The sequence below is a fragment of the Procambarus clarkii genome, chromosome 44 (assembly GCF_040958095.1).
Source record: "Procambarus clarkii isolate CNS0578487 chromosome 44, FALCON_Pclarkii_2.0, whole genome shotgun sequence".
Classification (NCBI taxonomy): domain Eukaryota; kingdom Metazoa; phylum Arthropoda; class Malacostraca; order Decapoda; family Cambaridae; genus Procambarus; species Procambarus clarkii.
This window is the reverse complement of record NC_091193.1, coordinates 14,796,816-14,819,940: the sequence shown is the minus strand read 5'-3', so window position 1 is coordinate 14,819,940 and position 23,125 is coordinate 14,796,816. Positions and strand designations below refer to the sequence as shown.

Below are 23,125 nucleotides of genomic sequence, written 5' to 3'. Positions count from 1 at the left end.
TTTGTAAAATTGTACAGCAACCATGAGACTGTTGATAATTAAGTATTTTATGTTGTAATTTCCAACTTCTGGCACCTCAGAGAAAGGTATCTGTCAAGTGTGAAACAGCCTAAGCTACTCTATCCCTTAGAGATGTATTTTTTCTTGTCTCAATAAACATATTTGAACTTGAACTTGAAGGAATGGTGTTCGCAAACATAACTAAAGCCGGTATTTGTTGTTACCGGCGCCATCCATATGCAAACACCAATAGCTCACAAGAACAGTTAGGGGAAAGCGCATCCCGCACCTTCATCTCGTCAAATAACCTTCTAGAAATGGTCAAAGTGATGTCTGGTAGAGACCTTGGGCCAGATTCACGAAGCAGTTACGCAAGTACTTACGAATGTGTACATCTTTCCTCAATCTTTGACGGGTTTGTTTACATTTATTAAACAGTTTACAAGCATGAAAACTTCCCTATCAACTGTTGTTATTGTTATAAACAGCCTCCTAGTGCTTCCGAGCTCATTAACGGTTTAATAATTGTAAACAAAGCCGCCAAAGATTGAGAAAAGCTGTACAGGTTCGTAAGTGCTTGCGTAACTGCTTCGTGAATCTGGCCCCTTATCGCATATCACTAAAGCAAAATGTTCCCAGGCAGCAGCGAAATTTTACCCAACCTCCTGAAAAATATTCAAGACTCTCTGGGCATCATCCTAGCATGCCGCAACGTGTTCGCTGTTTGGCGACGCATGTCTGGCCATTCATGCAAAGATAAAACATTAGCGCCTTCAGTTATTAAAGTCATATCTTATTTTCCCATCATAGAGAGGGTAATAACAGCATATCCGAAGCATTACAACTCTGGGCACAAATAAGCAAGGAGATTGATGAGAGGAAATACTGTTGGTAGAGTGTGAGTTACCGATATCTAGAATATAGTTGCTCTCAGAGACACCGATATAGTACAAGTCCTTACAGCTAAACACCCACTCAAGACAATAGTGTTCCATCACTAGTCGTGACTACAAAAAACCTTTGTATAAATACAGCTTTATCCGTTCCATCAAGATCAGGAGGCGGTTTCACAGGACTAAGATCCCATTTATATTAATCAAATGCTAACCCCCACACTCTGGGACAGTTGCACGAGGCCTTCTGTTAGAAGTAAGAAAATTCATTTGCCTCACTGGCAACATGCATCAAGCCCTACTCTTTGGTGCATTCAAGTTCCAGTATGTTTATTGAGACAAGAAAGAAATATATCTCAATGGGCTAGAGTAGCGTAGGCTATTTCTACCCTTTCCCCCTTTTAGTTGGTGTGGGCATTTCTGTGCCCTTATAAAGGAGGATACGTGAATGAGACCAATGGCCGTGGAAATTCCCAACAGCACTAAGGCTGCTACCAGAACAAACACCAAACAAGCGGCCGATATACTCAAACTAAAACAGCTTTGGGTTGGCCTGCCTCAGGCTTGTGAAATGTTTGCTAGAAAAAATCCTTAACTTTTCTCTCGATGGCCCACAAATAGTAAAAGGCCTTTGCCATCACACGTGGAGGGTCTCAGCATACGCACAGTAACCTTCCTTTCTTTACCAGCCTTTTAATCCTATTCCTCAGCATCTAACAGCTCTGGATAAAGGAAGTAATTTCGAACTACATAGGTAATTTGGCAAGGGGTACATAGCCCTAATTATATATATATTACACCAATAAATGGGTTTCTCTCTCAGCAACAACATTTCATTCAACCCTCATCTAAAGCCCAGAAGTAATCCAGCTGGGACAGCCCCATAGAAGGTAAAATAATTACGATGTGTGTTGATACTGCACCAACATAACGTGCAGACCGCTCGCCTCACAAAGGTGATGGCTCTCCATCTGGGTGTCTTTCTATTAGCAACCCCCAAGTCTCCTGCATATAAAAGCACAAATATCAGATCGCAAACAATTGACGCAGAAGCTGGAAGGTACGGACAGCAACACAGGAGCTGGTAGCTGAGGCAAAATGTACTCAGTGACATCATCAAGAGGAACTTTGTGGGACAACATATGTGAATCACTCTTGACTGACACATTAACTTAAATATTGCACATAAAAGTAGTGCGGCCACCCACAGGAAATCAGCCAAGTTCCAAATGTATAGAAAACTGAATCATCAGAACAAGTTTGTCCCCATTAGTTCGGAGATCCTGGGTGCCTAGGGAAAAACTGCCAAGAGATTTGTCAAGGACGTGAGTTCCAAGCTCGTAGAAAAACAAAACAAAAACAGGACCGAGCTGTCAGATCTTGGACCCCGTCTTCCTAACCGTCGACTGTCTAATGTATCGACATTATTTGTCGATACAAATAATGTCGATACATTATTTATCTCCTCCCCCCAACCAATTTTGTCTCCTCTCATATCTACTACATATATATTTCTATTATATCATATATAAATCTCACACCCATACAGTACACTCATATCCCCAGGATACAGACCGTAGCAGATGTCTAACGCCCAGATACCTATTTACTGCTATGTGTATTTATCTGCTGAAAGAAACTCAGCCCACTCGTTTTTGCCTCGGCGGAGAATCGAACCCAGACCCTTGGGACTACGACCCCAGAGCGCTCTCCGCTCGGCTACGTGTGTGTGTATTTGTATTTGTTTATTGATCTATTAATACACCAGAATTCGACCTGAAACACAGAAGAGCAGTGTTAATGAATGTGGATGTAATTGAATTACTTAATCTCGTTTCCAATAAAAATGGAATTTAGTAATTGAATTACAAATGAAGGAGTAATTTGGAAACTGTATCTAATTTACCCAAAGGGTATTGTTTTTTTACATGAAATCTATAAAGCAGTTAAAAAAATATTATATATTTATGCTGACAATAGAACAAAAAACATGAATTCTTCTGAAAAGTTTAAAAATATTTAAGAATGCAACCTATAAAAATGGCTCTTCCTGCACTCAATTAATGGCACTAATATAATCTGCATAAAAAAAAACTTTTCAGTAAATGGGAATTAAAGTTCCAGGAATGGCCATTAAGGGATTTAATAATATTTCACTCTCCTTGCACTTGGTGCTCAGTTGCAAATATTACCAAGTGGGTTGTCGCTCGCACGCTCAGCCCACACTCACACACACACACACACACACACACACACACACACACACACACACACACACACACACACACACACACACACAGTGAAACTGAGCATGTTTAGAAGGGAACGGAAGATGTAATGGAATCAGAGAATATGTCAAATGAATATCAGCAGTTCGTGGCGAATGCAGTGCTTGTAATAGACAGTGATTGCAATAAGCAGTGCCCGTAATAGGCAGTTCTTTTAATAGGTAGTATGTCGAGCAAGGTTGCATGGGGGGGGGGACGATGGGGAGAGGGGGGGGGGTGGATTGCGGGTATTTGTATGGGGGATTCCAAGGTGGTAATGGAAATTTAACTATTAAAACAAAATTGACTATTAATCTGTGCTTTAGAAAGGCTAATTTTAAAACGGGACAATAACGTTATGAAAAGTAAACATTTTGATAGGAATCCCGCTGGCGCAGAAGGGGGAAATTGAAGTAATTTTTTGTTGTGTGTGTGTGTGTGTGTGTGTGTGTGTGTGTGTGTGTACTGAACACCAAACAATGTCATTACAAATTATAATAGACTGATCTTCCTTGCATAGGAATAATCATTACATTCAGGCCATTGTATTACCTGAATTTAATTTAGTCCCCACTATATCTTTCAAGATGCCTTAACGAGGACAGAAAGCCAATGACTTGTCAAAAGTCAAAACCTACCAACATATATGAAAAATATAAATTAAAAATACACAGTTAAAATATAACTAAAACGTAAAAAATATCCACGTTTTGGGCTGTAAAGGATAACGAGAGTTCGTTACTCAGCGAGATCCTGCTCTCTCTCCTGGCTGAGAGTAACGACACGACCTTCGCTATTTTACTCTCAAGGACGAGAGTAAACCTCGAGGCGATGGTGTACGAGGACCATCTCCCTACAGCAGGGGATTTCATAAGGAACCATTTCCATCCTTCCTGTATTCCCAGAACAGTCTCATAATGCAAATGCGTTCGCTCCTTTTCTGTCTCTGTCTCTCTCTCTCTCTTATGTATTTGTAATGGAAACATGTGCAATACTCGTCATTTTCATGTTTATATGTATGCATATATTCCATGTGTGTGTGTTGTTTATGTGGTACATGTAAAAAGTGATGTTTTTGTTTTGCTCTCTTAATGTTTTGTCTTGTTCGTGGCGTCTTTTTTAGTGTGCACTATTGTGGTGTTCTCAGTGGTGCTCTTAGTGGTGCTCTGAGTGTGCTCTCTAATGGTTCTCTCAACGATGCTCTCAGCAAGATTCCTGAATTCCATTATTTGTATTTTTCCTCACTATCCCTCCCCCCCCCACCAACGCCAGATATGTTTGACGATATTAGAATTTTAATTAACATACTCGAGGCCTAATCATTAACCTGACTTCGGGCACTTGTCACCATCGGCCACTAGTATAGGGTATAACCACGGGCAATTTTATTGTGACATAGTCAATCAATACTAATGGTTGTCACTATGCAACAACAGAAACCACAGTTGCTTTGATCACATCACGCATTAAACGAAGTGTACGAAATAGAGCCTGACTTTTGTGGTTGGAGAGGATGTAGGGAAGCAATGTTTACTGTTAAGTCAAGGAAATATTAAATCTGCGCGGAAACGGTTTAAAAAGGATTTTAAAGTGAGGTATATACGAAGGATTACTCCTGAAGGCACATCTGTTTCTTTGCTTGCAGGATTCAGCAGGAAACGAGAGAAATTCAAAAAGACTGCAAGTATATATAGAAATTTAGGCTATGTACAGTGAGAATCTTGGCTATGTCAAGAGAATCAAAAGCATGAGTTTCGCAACCGAAAGATCCCGAGTTCTATTCCCGCGTCTGGAAGTAGACGTTTGGGCATGTTTCCTTTCACCTGATGGGTCTCTTCACCTAGTAATAAACAGGCACCCCTGAGTTAGACAACTGTTGTGGCTTGCATCCTTGGTAAGGTGATCTGGTGGCTTAGGAGGAAGCTTCGACAAGCTTCCTGACACCAAGAATGGGAAATAAAAGCACGTTAAAGTAACGTAAATTACACAAGAGCTTCACTTAAAGAAATTGACTGCGTGATGTGAGAGAGAATTAATGTTAACGTGAGTGAATATAGAACATGATGCACCATGTAATTATGTGTAATTTGAATTATTAATTGTGTGATTAGAGATTTGTGACTGGTTAACTCTTTTTTATTTTATTCACACAAATTTTAGACTGTTTCTTATGGGAGAGCATATCACAGTAAGTGGAGCAGAAGTATATCGAGTATACCCATGCTGGAGTGTGTAGTGCTGCGGAAGCTACATGTGAGTATACCCATATTGCGGGTGTGTGTAGCGCAGGGTTCCCGGTATGGTGTGGAGTCAGGTGTAGGTAATTATCAAAGTATAACGCTTAGCCAGTGACGGGGGAACTTTATGCTTTAGGTATACACAAGTATAGTGTAGCAGGTATACATAGGTGCTCGAAACGTGCGTGCGACAAGTGATTATATATATATATATATATATAGGCCTTTCTGAGTAATGTAGGGACAGGTATGCAGGCGATGAGTCACAATAACGTGGCTGAAGTATGATGACCAGACCACACACTAGAAACCACACACACAATCGACTTGAGAATGGTCCAGGACGGACCGAAACGTCGTCGTCTCTTCAGTTTCTAGTGTGTGGTCTGGTCATCATAGGGACAGGTAATTAGGGGGAGCGTGATTGAACACTACGGAATGCTGCGTTGCTGTTTTGTGTGGTCGAGTTGTGTTGTGTGGTCGAGTTGTGTTGTGTGGTCGAGTTGTGTTGTGTGGTCGAGTTGTGTTGTGTGGTCGAGTTGTGTTGTGTGGTCGAGTTGTGTTGTGTGGTCGAGTTGTGTTGTGTGGTCGAGTTGTGTTGTGTGGTCGAGTTGTGTTGTGTGGTTTCGGGGTTGTTTTTGTCGCAAGGAATTGTGATGTTCTGGTAAAGTTTTTTTGGGGGGGTTCGGTTGTGGGTTTGTTGTGTATAATGATGCTGTTTTTTGTTGTGTATAATGATGCTGTTTTTTGTTGTGTATAATGATGCTGTTTTTTGGTCATTGTGATTTGTTGGCGTATTGGTTGGGACATTTTTGTGGCAAGTGTTATATGGCAAGTGTCATTATGGCTTATTTTTGTTGTTGTGGATTTCGTAACAGTGCTTATTAAAGTTTTAGGTATTAAATGAACAAATCCCCAAGGGCCGTGACGAGGATTCGAACCTGCGTCCGAGAGCAACCCAGACGCTGCCTTAATCATTGCCTTAATTTGTTCATTTGATGCATTGCGGTATTGTGATTTCTGTGTGTAATGAAGTAAGGGCGAAGAGGTAGAACGGCCTATTGACATAGCTCGAGTACATGGGGGAATTGTGTAAAATCCTGGTTTGTGTCTTGGAGAGGCTGCAGGTTCCAAGTAAATTCAGTAGAATTTCTGATTGCAATTCTTATACCATGTCGTAGCTGAGTCGATTAAGGCAGCGTCTGGGATGCTCTCGGACGCAGGGTTCGAATCCTCGTCACGGCCCTTGTGGATTTGTTCCTTTGATGCATCACACTATTGTGATTTCTGTGTGTAATTTTAGGTATTGTTTGGTTTTATATTTCATGATGTTAAAGTATTTTGGTGATGGGTATTGGGGGTATAGTGGTGTTTTGACGGAGCTGAACAAATAACTGCACCTCATGATGCAGTGTTTCACAGATGTTGAAACACCTACAACACAGGTGTTACAGGTGTTGACATCCGGGGAAAGATTACTATGTCAAATTAGGCTGGTCCCAAGGGGGAGAATATTAATGAAAATTTTCCACCGACGGTTAAATACGCGATGAAACTTCATGGAGATTTAGAATTCTGGTTTTTGCTGTAGGGAAGAAATAGCCGAATTAGCTACTGCTATATATAAGGGATGTATTTTACCAACTCAATTAACTTTGCAGAATTCCAACGAGACTTTGGAAGGGAAACAGAGCATGTATGCGATCACGGAGTTGGCTTGGGAATGGGGGGGGGATGTTTAGTTACTCTTGTGAAAACATCACGAGAGGAAACATCGTTAACATGACGTTATGGGTCACTTTATACGATGTATTTAGTATACAGGGAATATTTTGTTATACACTGTTTACGATGAAACATACATTTTATATTTTATTTGATACAAGGCATATTTTGGGTCTGGCGTAATTATATTGACTATCTACCTTGTACGTGTCATGAAATTAATTAAAAAATTAGGGAGAGTCAGAGGGAGATTTTAACTGAATAATCCAAGGGGCAGGTGTGAAGCTGATTGGGCTGAGATTAGCAGTGGGCTTGTAAAGGATAAACCCTGCCTCATAGCCAGGATTAATATCTCAAATAAATCCTCTCAACTGAGTACTTTTGTGATTGGAATGAGGACCTACCAGGACTGGGATAAGGACTTATTTTTAGGGACGTGAGTCTTATTTTACCCAGCGTCAACCCCTTTCTCTTATTATATGAACCATCGGAAATATATCTGAGGTGCATTATGACTTATTTTTATGTTTAGAGAGTGGACGTGAACCTTCCTTGACACCCTCTTGTATCATCATAACACGATAGAGTCATATTTACTTTGAAAACAATGAATTGTGTTATTTAAAAAAGCGCTTTTGTTCGTGAAATTCTCTAGAAAGTTTCGTATTCTCAACACAATCTGTACACAAATGCAGGTGAGTATACTAGGTGAGTATACTAGGTGAATATACTAGGTGAGTACAAATAGGTTATCCTAGGCAGCATGAGTCGCTGGCAAGCAGTAAAATGTCACTGAAAGGCCTAAGTTATATCTTATTCAAGGCACTCTAAACAGCCTTCATTAAACTAATACTAGAATATACAGTACCGTCCTGGAATCCACACCTTGTGAAGAGTAAAACCCAGATTATTTAATTAATTTAATTATAAAAAAAATACAAACGTTTGTTAGAAGATTAGTGCTAGATCTAAGCTCTAAGGATAAGGTAAGGAAACTGAACCTCACAACCAGGGAGAAGATAAGAAAGAGAGAAGACATAATCACAACATACAAGGTACTGAGAGGAATTGACAAGGTGGACAATGGCAGTCTCTTTAATGGTGAGATAAAGTAGGAGCAGAGGTCATAAGTGGAAGCTGCGAACTGTAAATGAGTCGAACAAATGTAAAGAAACACTCGTACCCTGTACGAGTGTACAGGGTACGGTACGTACCCTGTACGTACGTACCGTAATTTTTGTACGGTTGGTCAAGAAGTAGACTGTACTGAAAAAAGAAGTCGTGGAAGCCACCTCCATCCACAATTTTACAGCCAGATTCGACGAAGAATTCGGACTTCAGAATAGTTCAGTCATAACGCAACAGGTACAACAAGACTAGCAGACGGGGCATGAAGAGCTAGAGGTCACTTCCTCGTAGTTACTGATAGGTAAGTAAAAGACTGTCTCAATCAATACAGAATTAAGTGACAAGTATCCATATCTGATTGGCCCACATATCACAGACTGAAGCTCTTAGCCAATCAAGAAGCAAGAGACTCGCATCCTGAGAGCTCTGCCATTGGCTGGCGCGTCCCATAGCGTTATCTTGAGATGATTTCGATACTTAGCGTCCCAACGGTCCGGTCATCGACCAGGCCTTCTTTTTGTTACACATCCCCAGGATGCAGCCGTAGCAGCTGTCTAACTCCCAGGTACCTATTTACTGCTAGATAACAGGGGGATTAGGGTGAAAGAAACATTTTGCCCATTTGTCTCCGCCGGGGATCGAACCCGGAACCTAAGGACCACGAATCCTAAGAGCTGTCCACTCAGCTGTCAGGAGCCACTAAGTCCCGGCATTCATAAAGATTGGACTTGCACCCATTGCCATTCCAGAGGAGACCTTTACCGACGGTTAAAAAGAGCGTGCTGGGGTTATAGCAGTCTCGAAATAGGACACAATCGCAGTGTCTGGAGGTCAATACAGTCGTATAGTCCTCGTTTTTTAATTACTGCTGCGATGACAAAGTGTCATGGATTATTTTGATGTATTTACGCGTTCCAGTATTCTGGTGAATTAAAAAAAATGCATGCATTTTGTATGTAATATTTTATGATGTATTTTTGTCTGACAAAAAGTTTCGTATTTTTTCCCTTGCATGTTTTGTTTATATTGTTTAAAATTGTATGGAATATTTTTTTTTATTATTTATTTGTGTCTCCTCCAGTGCAGCGCGAGGTTTGATTGCTAATTTGTTGTGCGTGTAATTACCTAAGTGTAATTATCTAAGTGTAATTACCTAAGTGTAGTTACAGAATGAGAGCTCCGCTCTTGGTGTCCCGTCTTCCCGGCACTCTTTTTCATATAGCTCATTGAAACTACTTGATGGTTTTGGCTTCCACCGAAAGGCTTGAAATCTGGAGTCAGAGGCCGAGGCGAAGGGCGCTCCCACACCTAGACTTCTGCGGCTCCTAAACACAATAAACTAGAGCTGTGAGGTGACTCGAACCAGCCACTTTATCGTCCTAATTGCTCAGCCATTCTTCATTTCTCTTCCCCCGAATTTTTCATTTCGTTTCCCCCCTCTTCTTCGTCCTCCTCTTCTTCCTTCTCCTCCTCCTCGCACCTTCCTTGGGAGATAATTACCGGTGAGGCGTCGGGTGGTGGCCAGTGAGGCTGAGAGATTGATGCCGCCTCTTCAGATGAGATACTGGTTTCATCTCCCTCCGGAAGTGGTAGGAGGAAGATGCCCTCCCCCCCATCACCTCCCCCTTCTCACTCTCTCCGTCCGTTCCTCTATCCTTCACATTGTCTTTAATCCTTCATCCTTCACTCTTCCTTCATCCTTCACTCTTCATTCATTCCTCCATCCTTCACTCTATTCACTTTCTCTCCTCCTCTCTCCTCCTCTTACTTCATCTCTTCCTCTCTATTTCTCCTCTAACCCTGAACTCTGTTCACTTCTCAATGCAGTTGTCTATAATTCCTCAATCTCTCACCTCTCCGCCTTTAACCTCTCCACCTTTAACCATTCCACCTTTAACCTCTCCACCTTTAACCTCTCCACCTTTAACCTCTCCACCTTTAACCTCTCCACCTTTAACCTCTCCACCTTTAACCTCTCCACCTTTAACCTCTCCACCTTTAACCTCTCCACCTTTAACCCTCTCCACCTTTAACCCTCTCCACCTTTAACCTCTCCACCTTTAACCTCTCCACCTTTAACCTCTCCACCTTTAACCCTCTCCACCTTTAACCTCTCCACCTTTAACCCTCTCCACCTTTAACCTCTCCACCTTTAACCCTCTCCACCTTTAACCTCTCCACCTTTAACCTCTCCACCTTTAACCTCTCCATCTTTAACCTCTCCACCTTTAACCTCTCCACCTTTAACCTCTCCACCTTTAACCATTCCACCTTTAACCTCTCCACCTTTAACCTCTCCACCTTTAACCTCTCCACCTTTAACCTCTCCACCTTTAACCATTCCACCTTTAACCTCTCCATCTTTAACCTCTCCACCTTTAACCTCTCCACCTTTAACCCTCTCCACCTTTAACCTCTCCACCTTTAACCTCTCCACCTTTAACCCTCTCCACCTTTAACCTCTCCACCTTTAACCCTCTCCATCTTTAACCTCTCCACCTTTAACCCTCTCCATCTTTAACCCTCTCCACCTTTAACCTCTCCACCTTTAACCTCTCCACCTTTAACCTCTCCACCTTTAACCCTCTCCATCTTTAACCCTCTCCACCTTTAACCTCTCCATCTTTAACCTCTCCACCTTTAACCTCTCCACCTTTAACCCTCTCCACCTTTAACCTCTCCACCTTTAACCTCTCCACCTTTAACCTCTCCACCTTTAACCCTCTCCATCTTTAACCTCTCCACCTTTAACCCTCTCCACCTTTAACCTCTCCACCTTTAACCCTCTCCACCTTTAACCTCTCCACTTCTATTGCCTTGCCACGTTTCATCCCACAATAAATAACACGCCTTGCTGGAATATACAGTTACTTTGGCTTTCAGCGGAACACAGGAAAAGCACAGTAAAAACTTTTTCAACATTTCCAGTCGCCAGCAGTTGTGCGTGACTGTTGCTATCCTCTGGTGACAGCCTCGAGCAAAGATAGCAAGTTAGACAACATGGGATATCGACATATTAACGAAATGGCTGAAAGTAAATGTGCATTCTAGAGGAAATAGCAGTTTTGTAAAGGCTAAATATTACTTAGAAACGTAATTTAATCTATAATTAGGCTGATACGCTGTATTATCGGAGATTTCTAGATGAATGAGAAGATAAATAGACAGATCGGTGTATATATATTTAGATGAGAGAGAGAGAGAGAGAGAGAGAGAGAGAGAGAGAGAGAGAGAGAGAGAGAGTGAGAGAGAGAGAGAGAGAAAGAGATATGAACACAAGCTGATTACCTATGCTAATGAATGCGGATGAGGCGGTTTTGTTAATTAGAGCCATTCAGGTGTGATCCCTCGAGCCTTGGAAGGCGTCGAAGGAGAAATGACAGGAGGGACATAAGACCCCCAAAGACAGCGATTCATGCTGAAGATACATACCACTTGCCGAGTCGTTAATGGGTTTTAGATAGACACGCTTGCTGGATACGTCACAATTCTCGCCAGACTGACGCTTGAATTATTACTGAATTTTACACTTGTTAGAAGATTATTATGTTTTAGATAAAGTGTTTTTGTGATAAAGGTTCCATGCAGGAAACGTTAATCATGATCTTTACACCTTTAACCTCTCCACCTTTAACCTCTTCACCTTTAACCTGTTCCACCATGTTGGAACAAATGGTTCTGGTAATGATTCAACTACATATTTTATATTCATACAACTCAAGCGTAAATTTGAGGTGGTTTATGGAAAGGAAAACCTTTTTAGTCTTGTCGCTTTTTGGGGGGAACTAATGAGTGTAGACTCCGTATAGGTGAGTAGCCCAGGTTTTGAAGCTTTTAATTAAACTAATCTACGTCGTTGTCTACAGAGGAGAAATCGAGAGAACAGGCTGGCTGGATGCAGAACACTAGAGGAAAAACTATTGTCCTTTGATTCATAACGGAACTTTAAATATACTGAAAGATCTGACAATTATTAGCAAACTTATTATTATTATAACATGACTCGTAGCAAAGTAATCAAATCCATTTTTTTTAGAAAATTAAGAAAAAATTCTTATTGTTTAAACTCTTTCCTCACCGCAGAATCTTTTAAGCCGAGTCATTAAAATGTTCAATAAAAACTCTAAATAGTGAATTAAATATTTACATTTCAGGTTATGTTTATGCTGTAAAAGAAGCATTTTCCTCCGTATTATTAATGGTAACTCTGGTGGAATTACTGAAGACCTATAACCTCCTGGAGTAGAATTCTAAGCGAATGACAGCATCGAGAGAAAGAGAGAGAGAGAGAGAGAGAGAGAGAGAGAGAGAGAGAGAGAGAGAGAGAGAGAGAGAGAGAGAGAGAGAAAGAGAGAGAGAGAGAGAGAGGAAGAGAGAGAGAGAGAGAGAGAGAGAGAGAGAGAGAGAGAGAGAGAGAGAGAGAGAGAGAGAGAGAACTATAGGTCTCTTGTGATTCCTAAATGATAATGCGTCAGACTCTTCGAGAGAACTCAGAGAGCTCACCTCAAGAGACAGATAAACCGGAGACAGCAAATTCCCATCTTATGAATACATCAATAAAATCTATCCCTTAATTAGTAGCAGAGCTAATATTCTGCGATATAACTAAGCAATAATTGCAAATAACAGTGACGTGATGAAGACATTCACAAACCAATTTGCATAGTGAGCAAGGCAGAGATCTCAGGAGAGTCCAAATGAAGTTTCGTACCTAAACATGTCCTCATAACTCTACGTCTGGTGATGATTTAGAACTTTCCACAGAAACTCCCGTGGCTTCTATTTAGAATTAGAAAAAAATCCAGTAGAATCTCGAATTGTGCCCATCGCCAAAGCCTGAGGTATAAGCTAATTAGCTCCTGTCTATATATATATATATATATATATATATATATATATATATATATATATATATATATATATATATATATATATATATATATATATATATATAAAGGAAATCGACTATATAAATTTTGTATAAAATCGGCATAGCCGTTAAGGTCTTAAAGTTATAACAAGACACAAATTCCTATAAAGATTTGATTTTTATTCCCTATCTCCATAACTACATATGGCATTTGATCTCGGTGTAGGTAAATATGAACCAGTTTATGAGACGCAAAAACGGTCAGACCAACAAGCCAACGACCTGTTGATCTAAGAAGAATAAGAAGCTCAACAACCTGGCGTCCGGGAAGGGAATCAAGCCAGCGTCTGACAAGAACAAGAGAATGTAAACAAACCGGCTTTTGGCGAGAGCTAAAGAATAATAAGAAAAGGTTGCAGCAAATCAACTCCATCCAATCAATGTAGAAATATACAATTACAAGCAGCCAATCAAGAAGAAAGAGCAGAGACTCTCACCGAAGACCATCGAGTTCGATGCGAATTGTCCAAGTTGTGGCATTAGCTCGAACGTCATCTGCGTCTCCCTCTCTGAGTGATACTCCACCTCACACCACTCACGTCTAAGGAGAAGGAGAAGGGGCGATGACTGTCGACCCAGTTGGCCAACTGGCTCCCGAGGGCAGGGAGGGAGGGAGGGAGAGAGAGCTCGAAGATGACAGACACGCATAGATAATGACTGGAAGATGGGGGAAGGGTGGTAGGAGGAAGAGAAGATGAGATAGGGATACAGGGGGGAAAGAAGGAAAGTAAGGATTCTGAGGGGAAGAGAGGGAAGGGATTAAGGGAGGAAAGGTAGAAACAGATATAGGAAAAATAGCCGGCACATTCTCCGGTCGAAAACTGTAAGTTCATTGAAGATCCTCTGATTGAGGTCACCTTCAATTATATAAGCAGACATTTACGGTATGTTGGATCATAAGTGTGTCAAGGTCGTCGATTAGGAAGTTAGTTATAGACAGCTGCTAGGGGCTGCTTCCTGGGAGTGTGTGTGTATGTGTGAGAAAAAATAGTAGTTAGTAACAGTTGATTGATTGACAGTTGAGAGGCGGGCCGAAAGAGCACAGCTCAACCCCCGCAAGCGCAACTAGGTGAACAACTAGGTGAACACACACACACATTAATAGGGATAGAACCTCCAGTACAATCGTGGAAGCCCATAACTTTGGGTGAACCTCCAAGGGTATGGATACAGGAGAGAATAAAAAGCATTCAGAGAAGACCATGTAAATTCTCCCTGAACACTTGATAAATAGTTTCATATACCACCCTTAATATAACATTATATTTATATATAAAAACTTCTACCCTGTCATTTTACTCTCTGGATGACATCACTGAGGCCTTTGGGAGTCCTAATAAGCATGCATCATGAACGTAAGTGAGCATTTACAACAGCAGCTAACGGGTCTACAACCCAATTGGAAAAAAACTACTGTAACGCTGTTCTAGAGCTATGCCCAATAGGTGTCGGTCAGTGAGGATGTGCGCGTTAAATTCCACAGTACCTGTTGACTGACCTTCCAGGGGTCAGGACCCCCATCTGAGCGCTTCTGAATATATCAACTGGTTTACACAGTTGGGGAGGCTCCCCTTTGTGGTGGGCAGCGGTATATGTCATGTTATACAGAACACTCACTACACCCACCATTTTCTAGTCATATAACGAGCGAGGAGAGAGAGAGAGAGAGAGAGAGAGAGAGAGAGAGAGAGAGAGAGAGAGAGAGAGAGAGAGAGAGAGAGAGAGAGACAGAGAGACAGAGAGAGAGAGAGAGAGAGAGACAGAGAGACAGAGAGAGAGTAGAGCCAACTCGCCTCGTTAGTGTTATACTACAAGATGTTGTTGATATATGCTAAGAGGGGCCCCATTTCCTTTCCTCATACGAGTGTTTCTGCCGTTTAAACCAATGTAATGCGGCAAAGAAAAGCCTATTCTCAGCTCATTTGGGAATCTGCAGTTAGATCCTCTTTAAGTGACATTATTTTAATTCTTAACAATTTCCTTGCTGACTATAAGTGTTAATGGGTGGCTCTAATACAGTCCACGATAACTAGATGTGTTCATTCAATTATCAAAATAAGCAATTGAAAGAATTTTCTCCCTCATACTACATTAACAATTCCCTAACAATGTGAAGATTTTCTACATGTTTTATTCACAGGATTTTTAGTTACTGTTATAATTTTAGTGGTCTCTCTCCAGGCCCGTGCTCTTCAACTGTCACATTACAACACTTCTGTACAAAATTTCCCCAACCCAACCCAACCGAGGCCTCGCGAATAGAAAACGAGGTTGTTTGTGAGCCGCTATGATTTATTGTACATCATATTTATGTGAGTTTGGGATTACTTATGAGGTCTCTCTCTCATGTTATCTCCCACATATCCAATCATCGATAAATACCTCATAAAATTTGCTTTGTCCAGCCTATGCAATACATCGCACATAACTAATGCAGATTTATACATAATGACGGAGCAATTGTAGAGAAGCTTCAATAACAATCATATAATTATCCACAGCAACTGTTGCTTCTAACTTCCCCTCGGAAAGATCAGTTCAGTTATCTATATCATCAGCTACGGCGGCCTGAGGCAATATGCTAGTTCCGCCCTTTGTATGCAATTTTATCCAGCATTGATTGTCATCAATGTCAACATCGGGAGCGATATGACATTCTCTTATTAGTCTGCCGTTTAAAAATGTCTTAGATGGTTCAGGTCCCTTTATCTTTTGACGTCTCAATTGACTCGGGTCCCGTTTCCAACGTCTTAAATGACTCGTGTCGTATTGTATGTTGTTCCGAGTCCACTCTCATTGCTATACCAACTTAACAATCTGAAATATTATATATAAATCCTTAAAACCTCGTTTTAACTCAGGTACGGGATATGTGAATATTGACACATACGGTATGTCTGATGGCGTGCTAGTGATGTCACAGTTTATCCTAATGATGGCATCTCATTGATGTCACACTGCATCCAAGTGATGTCACTTGGGTTCCGTGTTTTGACACGTCGTACAAGAGATACTACTCGGCCTCCTAGTGATGACACACCATCTCCTCCTGTTTACTAAAATTATTCTTCACATTAATACAAAATATTCACAACCTAATCCGTTCTCTTGATTTGGCAAGTTTCAAATATGAAGTGGATCTACCTAACTAGAAGGATACGAACCTAAGCAAACCACCTAACTTGACGAGGCCAATTCTCATAAGTCCAAGGCAGGTGGTCAGTTTGCGGTGATTTGTATTTTACTAATGCTTCGAAATTTTCATGTATCAGCCGTCAGAGCTGAAACTCCTGTGCGTGGAGGGCGAGGCCAGATTACACAACCCCAGAATCTCTCATCACTCTTTAAGTCTCGACTTTCTGTCTTTGAAGAGAATTCACCGTATACTGATGCTTGAGTATGTCGTAGAAAAAGGAATAACTTACTCAAGGGACCAAACAAGAAAAGTCTGACATACCGAAAGAGAAACTGCGAGGAGAGAAGAAAATTCCTATTAGATATACCCTGGGCACCAGAGCTCAGAGGAAAGGCTGCATAAGAGATGACGAACTACATCACCCAGAGGTGTAAAGGCAGCGGTCAAGTTTGTCTCAGTCCAAAAAGAAAAAATGGAATGCAAATGAGGAACCCCCATGGTTTAATCAGGGTGATTAATGATGACCTAGGCAGTCAAGATGACCTGGACAAACTGAAGGAAGGGTCCAATAAATGGTTTTTTGAGTTCAACACAAGTTAAAATATATTTAGGAAGCAATGTGCAGGGAACATGAGGCCAGATACAGGGTATTGAACGGGGGACGAAGTCCTCCACGAAACGGGCAGAGAGAAAGATCTAAGAGTTGATATCACACATAACCTGTCACCAGAAGCTCACGTAAAAAATATCATCAGCGGTGTATGCGAGGATGACTAACATCACAACTGCCTTTAGAAACTTGAGTATGGAATCACTTAGAACCTTCTAATACTACATATGCAAGTCCAATCCTCGAGTATGCAGCTCTAGCATGGGGTCCTAACCTTGTCACGGATAAGACGAAGCAGGAGAACGTTCAAAGTTGTACCACTAGACTAGTGCCAGAACTAAGGCATGATTTACGAGAACAGGCTGTGAGAATTACATCTCACGTCGCTGGAAGACAGAAGAGTTTGGAGATACATAATTATCACATTCAAAATTCTCAGGGAAATTGACAGGGTAGATAAAGACATATTATGTAACACTGGTGGTACACGCACAAGGAAACACAGGTGGAAACTGGGTATCCAAATAAGCCACAGAGACATCAGAAAGAACTTTTTCAGTGTCAGAGTAGTTAATAAATGAATTCCTTAGGCAATGATATGGTGGAGACAGACTCCATACAAAGTTTCAAATGTAGATATGCTCGAGACCAATAGGCTCAGGAACCTGTACACCAATTGATTGACAACTGAGAATCGGGACCAAAGAGCCCAAGCTCAACCCTCACAAGCAAAATTAGGTGTGGAAATATCGGAACTCGCGTCTTTAACACCAGCAAAGTCTCTGTCATCTTAATCCCAAAACTTGTACATCTCACTTTAACAGTAATATTCGCCAGCATAACTGTGTTAATAAGTGAGTACAAAGAGAGAGGATCGTAAAAGTCGTAGTCGCATTACGTGTAGAGTTTCAGTTATTAGATTACTGCTTATTTCCTTGTTTTACTTTCCTTCAATTCTCAAAATCCTCTTCGATTCACTCTCTCTCTTCTCCAACTTATCTTGTCAAGTGATTTACACTGCTTCTAACCTATTATGTTTACGCCTTTTTCTCTATATTCCGTTCTCTTTCCACATCTTTGCTATCAAATTTATCACACTGGCCTCTTCCCTTCCTACTTTCCTTTCTTACCTATACTTTTTTCTCTTTCTTTGTCCACTTATATCCTCCCCCTTCCCATTTTTACCCATCATAAAGGCAACAAACACCTGCCGACAGATTCAAAATATTTATTTCAGAGTTTTGAGTTGCTTTACGTTGCCATGGTGACGGTGTTTTGATAAGAGGTTCCACGCGGTTTGTTAATAATAATGAAGATGCGTGCTGAGAGAGAGTGCCTTTCTCCCCTTTTTTGTGTGTGTCAGTCTCGATTTCTTTATTTTGTTCAGGTGTACGTGTGTGTGTGTGTGTGTGTGTGTGTGTGTGTGTGTGTGTGTGTGTGTGTGTGTGTGTGTGTGTGTGTGTGTGTGTACTCACCTATTTGTGCTTGCAGGATCGAGCATTGGCTCTTGGATCCCGCGCGCGCGCGCGCGTGTGTGTGTGTGTGTGTGTGTGTGTGTGTGTGTGTGTGTGTGTGTGAGTGTGTGAGTGTGTGTGCGCGCGCGCGTGTGTGTGTGCTTGACGTGTGGGATTTTGTCTGCAGAGCTAGAAATTCCTAGGGGGGTTATTTCCTCCTGTTTTGTGGAGAAAAAGAATGTGAGTTATTGTGAAAGATGCAATAATAAAGTGTCTCCAGTTCCAAAAGTGGAAGCTGGAGACACTTTTTTATACCTCTGTCAACTCTACAACTGTCTATTCTTGAGTTACAAGTTTACAACATTTTCATTTCCAGCATAAACTCCACCTACTGTGCTTATAAAGTATATACAACCCAAAAAACTATTAACATAGCTCCCTGCACTAAAGCTGCTAATGATTCCCCTGTTGCCATTGATAAATGCACTTGCCCAAAAATGATTTTTGCATTAAATCTTGGTCCAGCCGGCAGATAGTAACAGCTGGACTACCTTCAGTCGCCAGTTTCCAATCCTTTGGTGCCTGTACTATCGAAACCTTCTTAAATTCTTCGCCGAATCACCAGGTTGTCCAACCTGTGTCATGCATTTTTACGTTCTGTCTTCATTCAGAAATCTTTTTTTTTACTGTGTTTTATGAATACCACTATCCATCTATTCGACTGAATCTCTGCATTTCAATCCAGTTGGTATAATCTCTTGTAAACACAATTTCTAAGAGTGTATCCACCTTTGCCCCTCAGAGCTTGACATCTGTAACCATTCCTGAAGGAAACTCATCTCAGTAGCTTATCTGGGGCAGCTACTGAGTCTAATCCACCACACTGCTTCATGTACATGACGCAAGATATCAACTGAGTGTCAAAAGGTTTGAGCTCCGGCTCTTTGGTCCCGCCTCTCAACTGTCAATCAATTTGAGTGTGTGTGTGTGTGTGTGTGTGTGTGTGTGTGTGTGTGTGTGTGTGTGTGTGTGTGTGTGTGTGTGTGTGTGTGTGTGTGTGTACTCACCTAATTGTGCTTGCGGGGGTTGAGCTCTGGCTCTTTGGTCTGTGTGTGTGTGTGTGTGTGCATGCATATGCACGCGTGTGCGCATGTGCGCGTGAGTGTGCACAGCTGAGGGCAAATGATCGTTATCATCTAATAAGAGAGCGCGACACGCACCAGGTGGCAGCGATGGTGCTGCCACCTTGCCCCTAGTGGCATGTACGAGAAGTGCGAGTGTGCAGAGTGTGAGTAGTGGGAGTGTGCGAGGGACGAGTATATATATACATCTAAATATACCCACCTATATGCACTCGCCATCCATATATGGCGCTAATATATATATAATATAAATATATATCGTTGGAAAATGGGGGAGAAATAATGCACTTGCCGCTTTCACTCAGCAGCGGTGGAACTTAATTTGCTTGCAATTGGACAGTAGATTGGGTCAGTGCACCCAGACTGCACGCTAAGTGAGGGGGGAGAGGAGGACAGTGATGCCAGTGATGCTGCATGCTACAGATTCCGAGAGACAGGGGGACAGTGTGACAGTAGACAGTTGTAAATGACAGATGGCAGGAAATCTTATGCTGTTATAATTGTATATATAAGTATATATACAATTGTATCTCTCTCTCTGTCTTTTTCTTCTCCGTCTCTACTTTCCTCTCCCTCTTTGCCTCTCCCTCTATCCCTATCACTCTCTCTCTCGAGGCTTAAACAGTACATACAATTCTTCGGAAACAAGGTCTAACGTACAAGAGCATAGCAGAAGAAGAGAAGACATGATCACGTCCTACTAAATACTCCTGGGATGAAAATAAGATGTATAATGACTGATTTGCTGAAATAAAAAGATCGAGGACCTTGTAACGGAGACAAAAGCAAAATCTACACACACACACACACACACACACACACACACACACACACACACACACACACACACACACACAGGGGCCTCGTAGCCTGGTGGATAGCGCACAGGACTCGTAATTCTGTGGCGCGGGTTCGATTCCCGCACGACGCAGAAACAAATGGGCAAAGTTTCTTTCACCCTGAATGCCCCTGTTACCTAGCAGTAAATAGGTACCTGGGAGTTAGTCAGCTGTTACGGGCTGCTTCCTGGGGTGGGTGTGTGTGTGTGTGTGTGTGTCTGGTGTGGGGGAAAAAAAGGAAAAAAAAAAGTAGTTAGCAAACAGTTGATTGACAGTTGAGAGGCGGGCCGAAAGAGCAAAGCTCAACCCCCGCAAACACAACTAGGTGAATACAACTAGGTGAATACACACACACACACAGGGGGCCATCGCGGCTGAGTGGACAGCGCTAGGTCGCAATCCTAATGGCCCGGGTTCGATACCCGGTGGTGGCGGAAACAAAAGAACATAATTTCTTTCACCCTGATGCGCCTGTTCATCTAGCAGTAAATAGGTACCTGGGAGTTAGACAGCTGCTACGGGCGGCTTCCTGAAGATGTGTGTGTGTGGGTGTTTGTTAGAGAGAAAGAGTAGATATAATAGAGGAAAAATAGATTGATTAGAAAAGTGGAGTCCAAGAGCGAATAGCGATCGAATCTACAGATGCAAATAGTAAATAACCAAAAAATAAATAAAAAAAAACACTCACAATGTCAAACTACATGACTCGATTCAGGGTTAAAAAGCGGGGCCCTAGAGCTGAAGCCGAGCCCTTGCATGCAACGCTAGACAACTAGTAGGCATATACTAAACTTACTATTAATCCTAGTGAAGAGACAGACACACATGCACCACACCAGCCCCTCTGGACACTGGAAAAACATATTTTGACCCGAAATCTAAAAACAGCAACATATTGAAAATATGATCAAATATTTTGAACATTTTATTTTAAGGGGGCTAGGCTGGGATAGGGAAAGGGTTGAAACGGGATGACGTGCAGAGGGACAGACGAGGGGTTGACAAACGGAAGAAAGTGCAGAGTTTGACAGAAAAGTCAGAGAGTGGGGGGGGGGGGGGGGAGAGAGAGAGAGAGAGAGAGAGAGAGAGAGAGAGAGAGAGAGATGAGGAAGAGAGACAGGTAAAAAACAAGGGAATGCATGAAGGGTGAGGGACAGACGCAGAATAACGAGAGAGGCAGAGAAGTATCAGTAGAAAGCGCCAAGCCAATATGACTATAAAGCACTTGGAAGATATCAGGATGAGGATTTGGGATGGGACGGGGAAGGGGGAAAAGGAATTATGCCCAACCTCATGGACGTTCGGGGATTGAACGCCGATTAGCATGAAGCGAGACCGTCGCTCAACCGTCCAGCCCAAGTGGCAGAACCATAATAAAGATGCGAAGGAGCGATGAATGAAAATTTAGTAAAAAAAAAAAACAGGAAAAAGGCCAATTTCTCTTTAATCACACGTAACGTAAAACGCGAGAATAAATCTAATATCCGACAAACAGTTAGCGAGACACCAGACCAAAAGGGGCGAATATTGTAAAATTCCTGGCAATATGATTGGATAAAAAGAGTGTCTAATTCCGGCCTTCCTAAACCCATAAAGTATTTTAGTGTTATTGGCTCCGCAGCGAGAAATGTACTGTTAAAACTACACGGCCCTCTAAATGATGCACTGAATTGTTTTATTCTCGATTTAAAATAACTCGTTTACAGATATCTCCCATTTACTGATGTCTCGATGACGGCCCTAGTTCATATAGGCTGAAGTGTGTGTGTGTGTGTGTGTGTGTGTGTGTGTGTGTGTGTGTGTGTGTGTGTAAGTGTGTGTGTAAGTGTGTGTGTAAGAGCAAAGTATTCAGCTCACCAACGTTTGTTCCTAGTATAGGAATAGAACAAAGCTGATGACAGTTTACGTAACTTGAATGTTTCAGTAACACTGCGTTTAAGCTCTTTACAGATGATAGATATTAAAGATATTACGTCTATAATTATCGGAATGTGATTTGGGGATTGAAACAATGACGTTCAACTATCAGGTAATATTCCCACAGTTAAGCTCATTATGTATAGAACAAAGTTAATTACCTGATGTTTGCAAGTGTAATTGCAAACTCCCGGAAGCACATAGGCAAGAAAGGTAAGTTACTGATGCAGTAATCCTAAATCTCCTCAATTATTCTCATCAAACATAAAGTCCTAAATGGGGATTATTCCACGACGAAGGAGTCATAATTTTGATTTTTCGTTAATACGTGAAACAGATTTTAGATTCCATAAACCTGTTACTCATCATGAAGAACTTTACATACAATAGGCAGTACTGCCTGTTTGTCAGTATGTAAGTGTTGGTAAATGTAATATTTCCATTTGTAAGAAACTAATGTTCACAGTCTTCAAAGTGAACATCCACTGAATGTCATCATAAGCGGCAAATCTAAAAGCTTGTTTTTTTTTACTTTTAACGTTATTCCCCTTCTTTCTCAGAGTCGTACTGACAAGTCTAAATAACACGAGCAGTCGGTCGGTTCCGCGTCTCGCCTTCACGCGTTTTGTCTTTCATTGTGTGACGACAAAAGGAGAACCGTCGATCAGAATCTTCACTGTTACAACAGATTTTTCGTCACATCTCGCCCGACCTCTTTGGTGGGATGAGGCGAGAGGCTTGGGTAAGGGAGGTCTTACCTTCTTACCTCCACAGGGTAAGGGAGGCCTGTGGACGACGTGGCAATAGACACATCACAAGGGGGAAGAGTATTGAGTGGGAGTAATAG

At 41.7% G+C, this 23,125-nt stretch overlaps 1 protein-coding gene across 1 annotated transcript; it reads right to left on the bottom strand.

The window, feature by feature from the left end:
* Positions 1 to 9,648: 9,648 nt before the first annotated feature.
* LOC138350148 (sodium/potassium/calcium exchanger 1-like) lies at positions 9,649 to 11,912 on the bottom strand. Its single transcript, XM_069300468.1, has 4 exons — positions 11,862 to 11,912; positions 10,408 to 10,687; positions 10,104 to 10,261; positions 9,649 to 9,780 (listed from the first exon to the last, which is right to left on the bottom strand). Exons 1-4 carry the CDS (start codon positions 11,910 to 11,912, stop codon positions 9,649 to 9,651), a joined length of 621 nt encoding a protein of 206 aa, XP_069156569.1.
* Between the last annotated feature and the right edge of the window lie 11,213 nt (positions 11,913 to 23,125).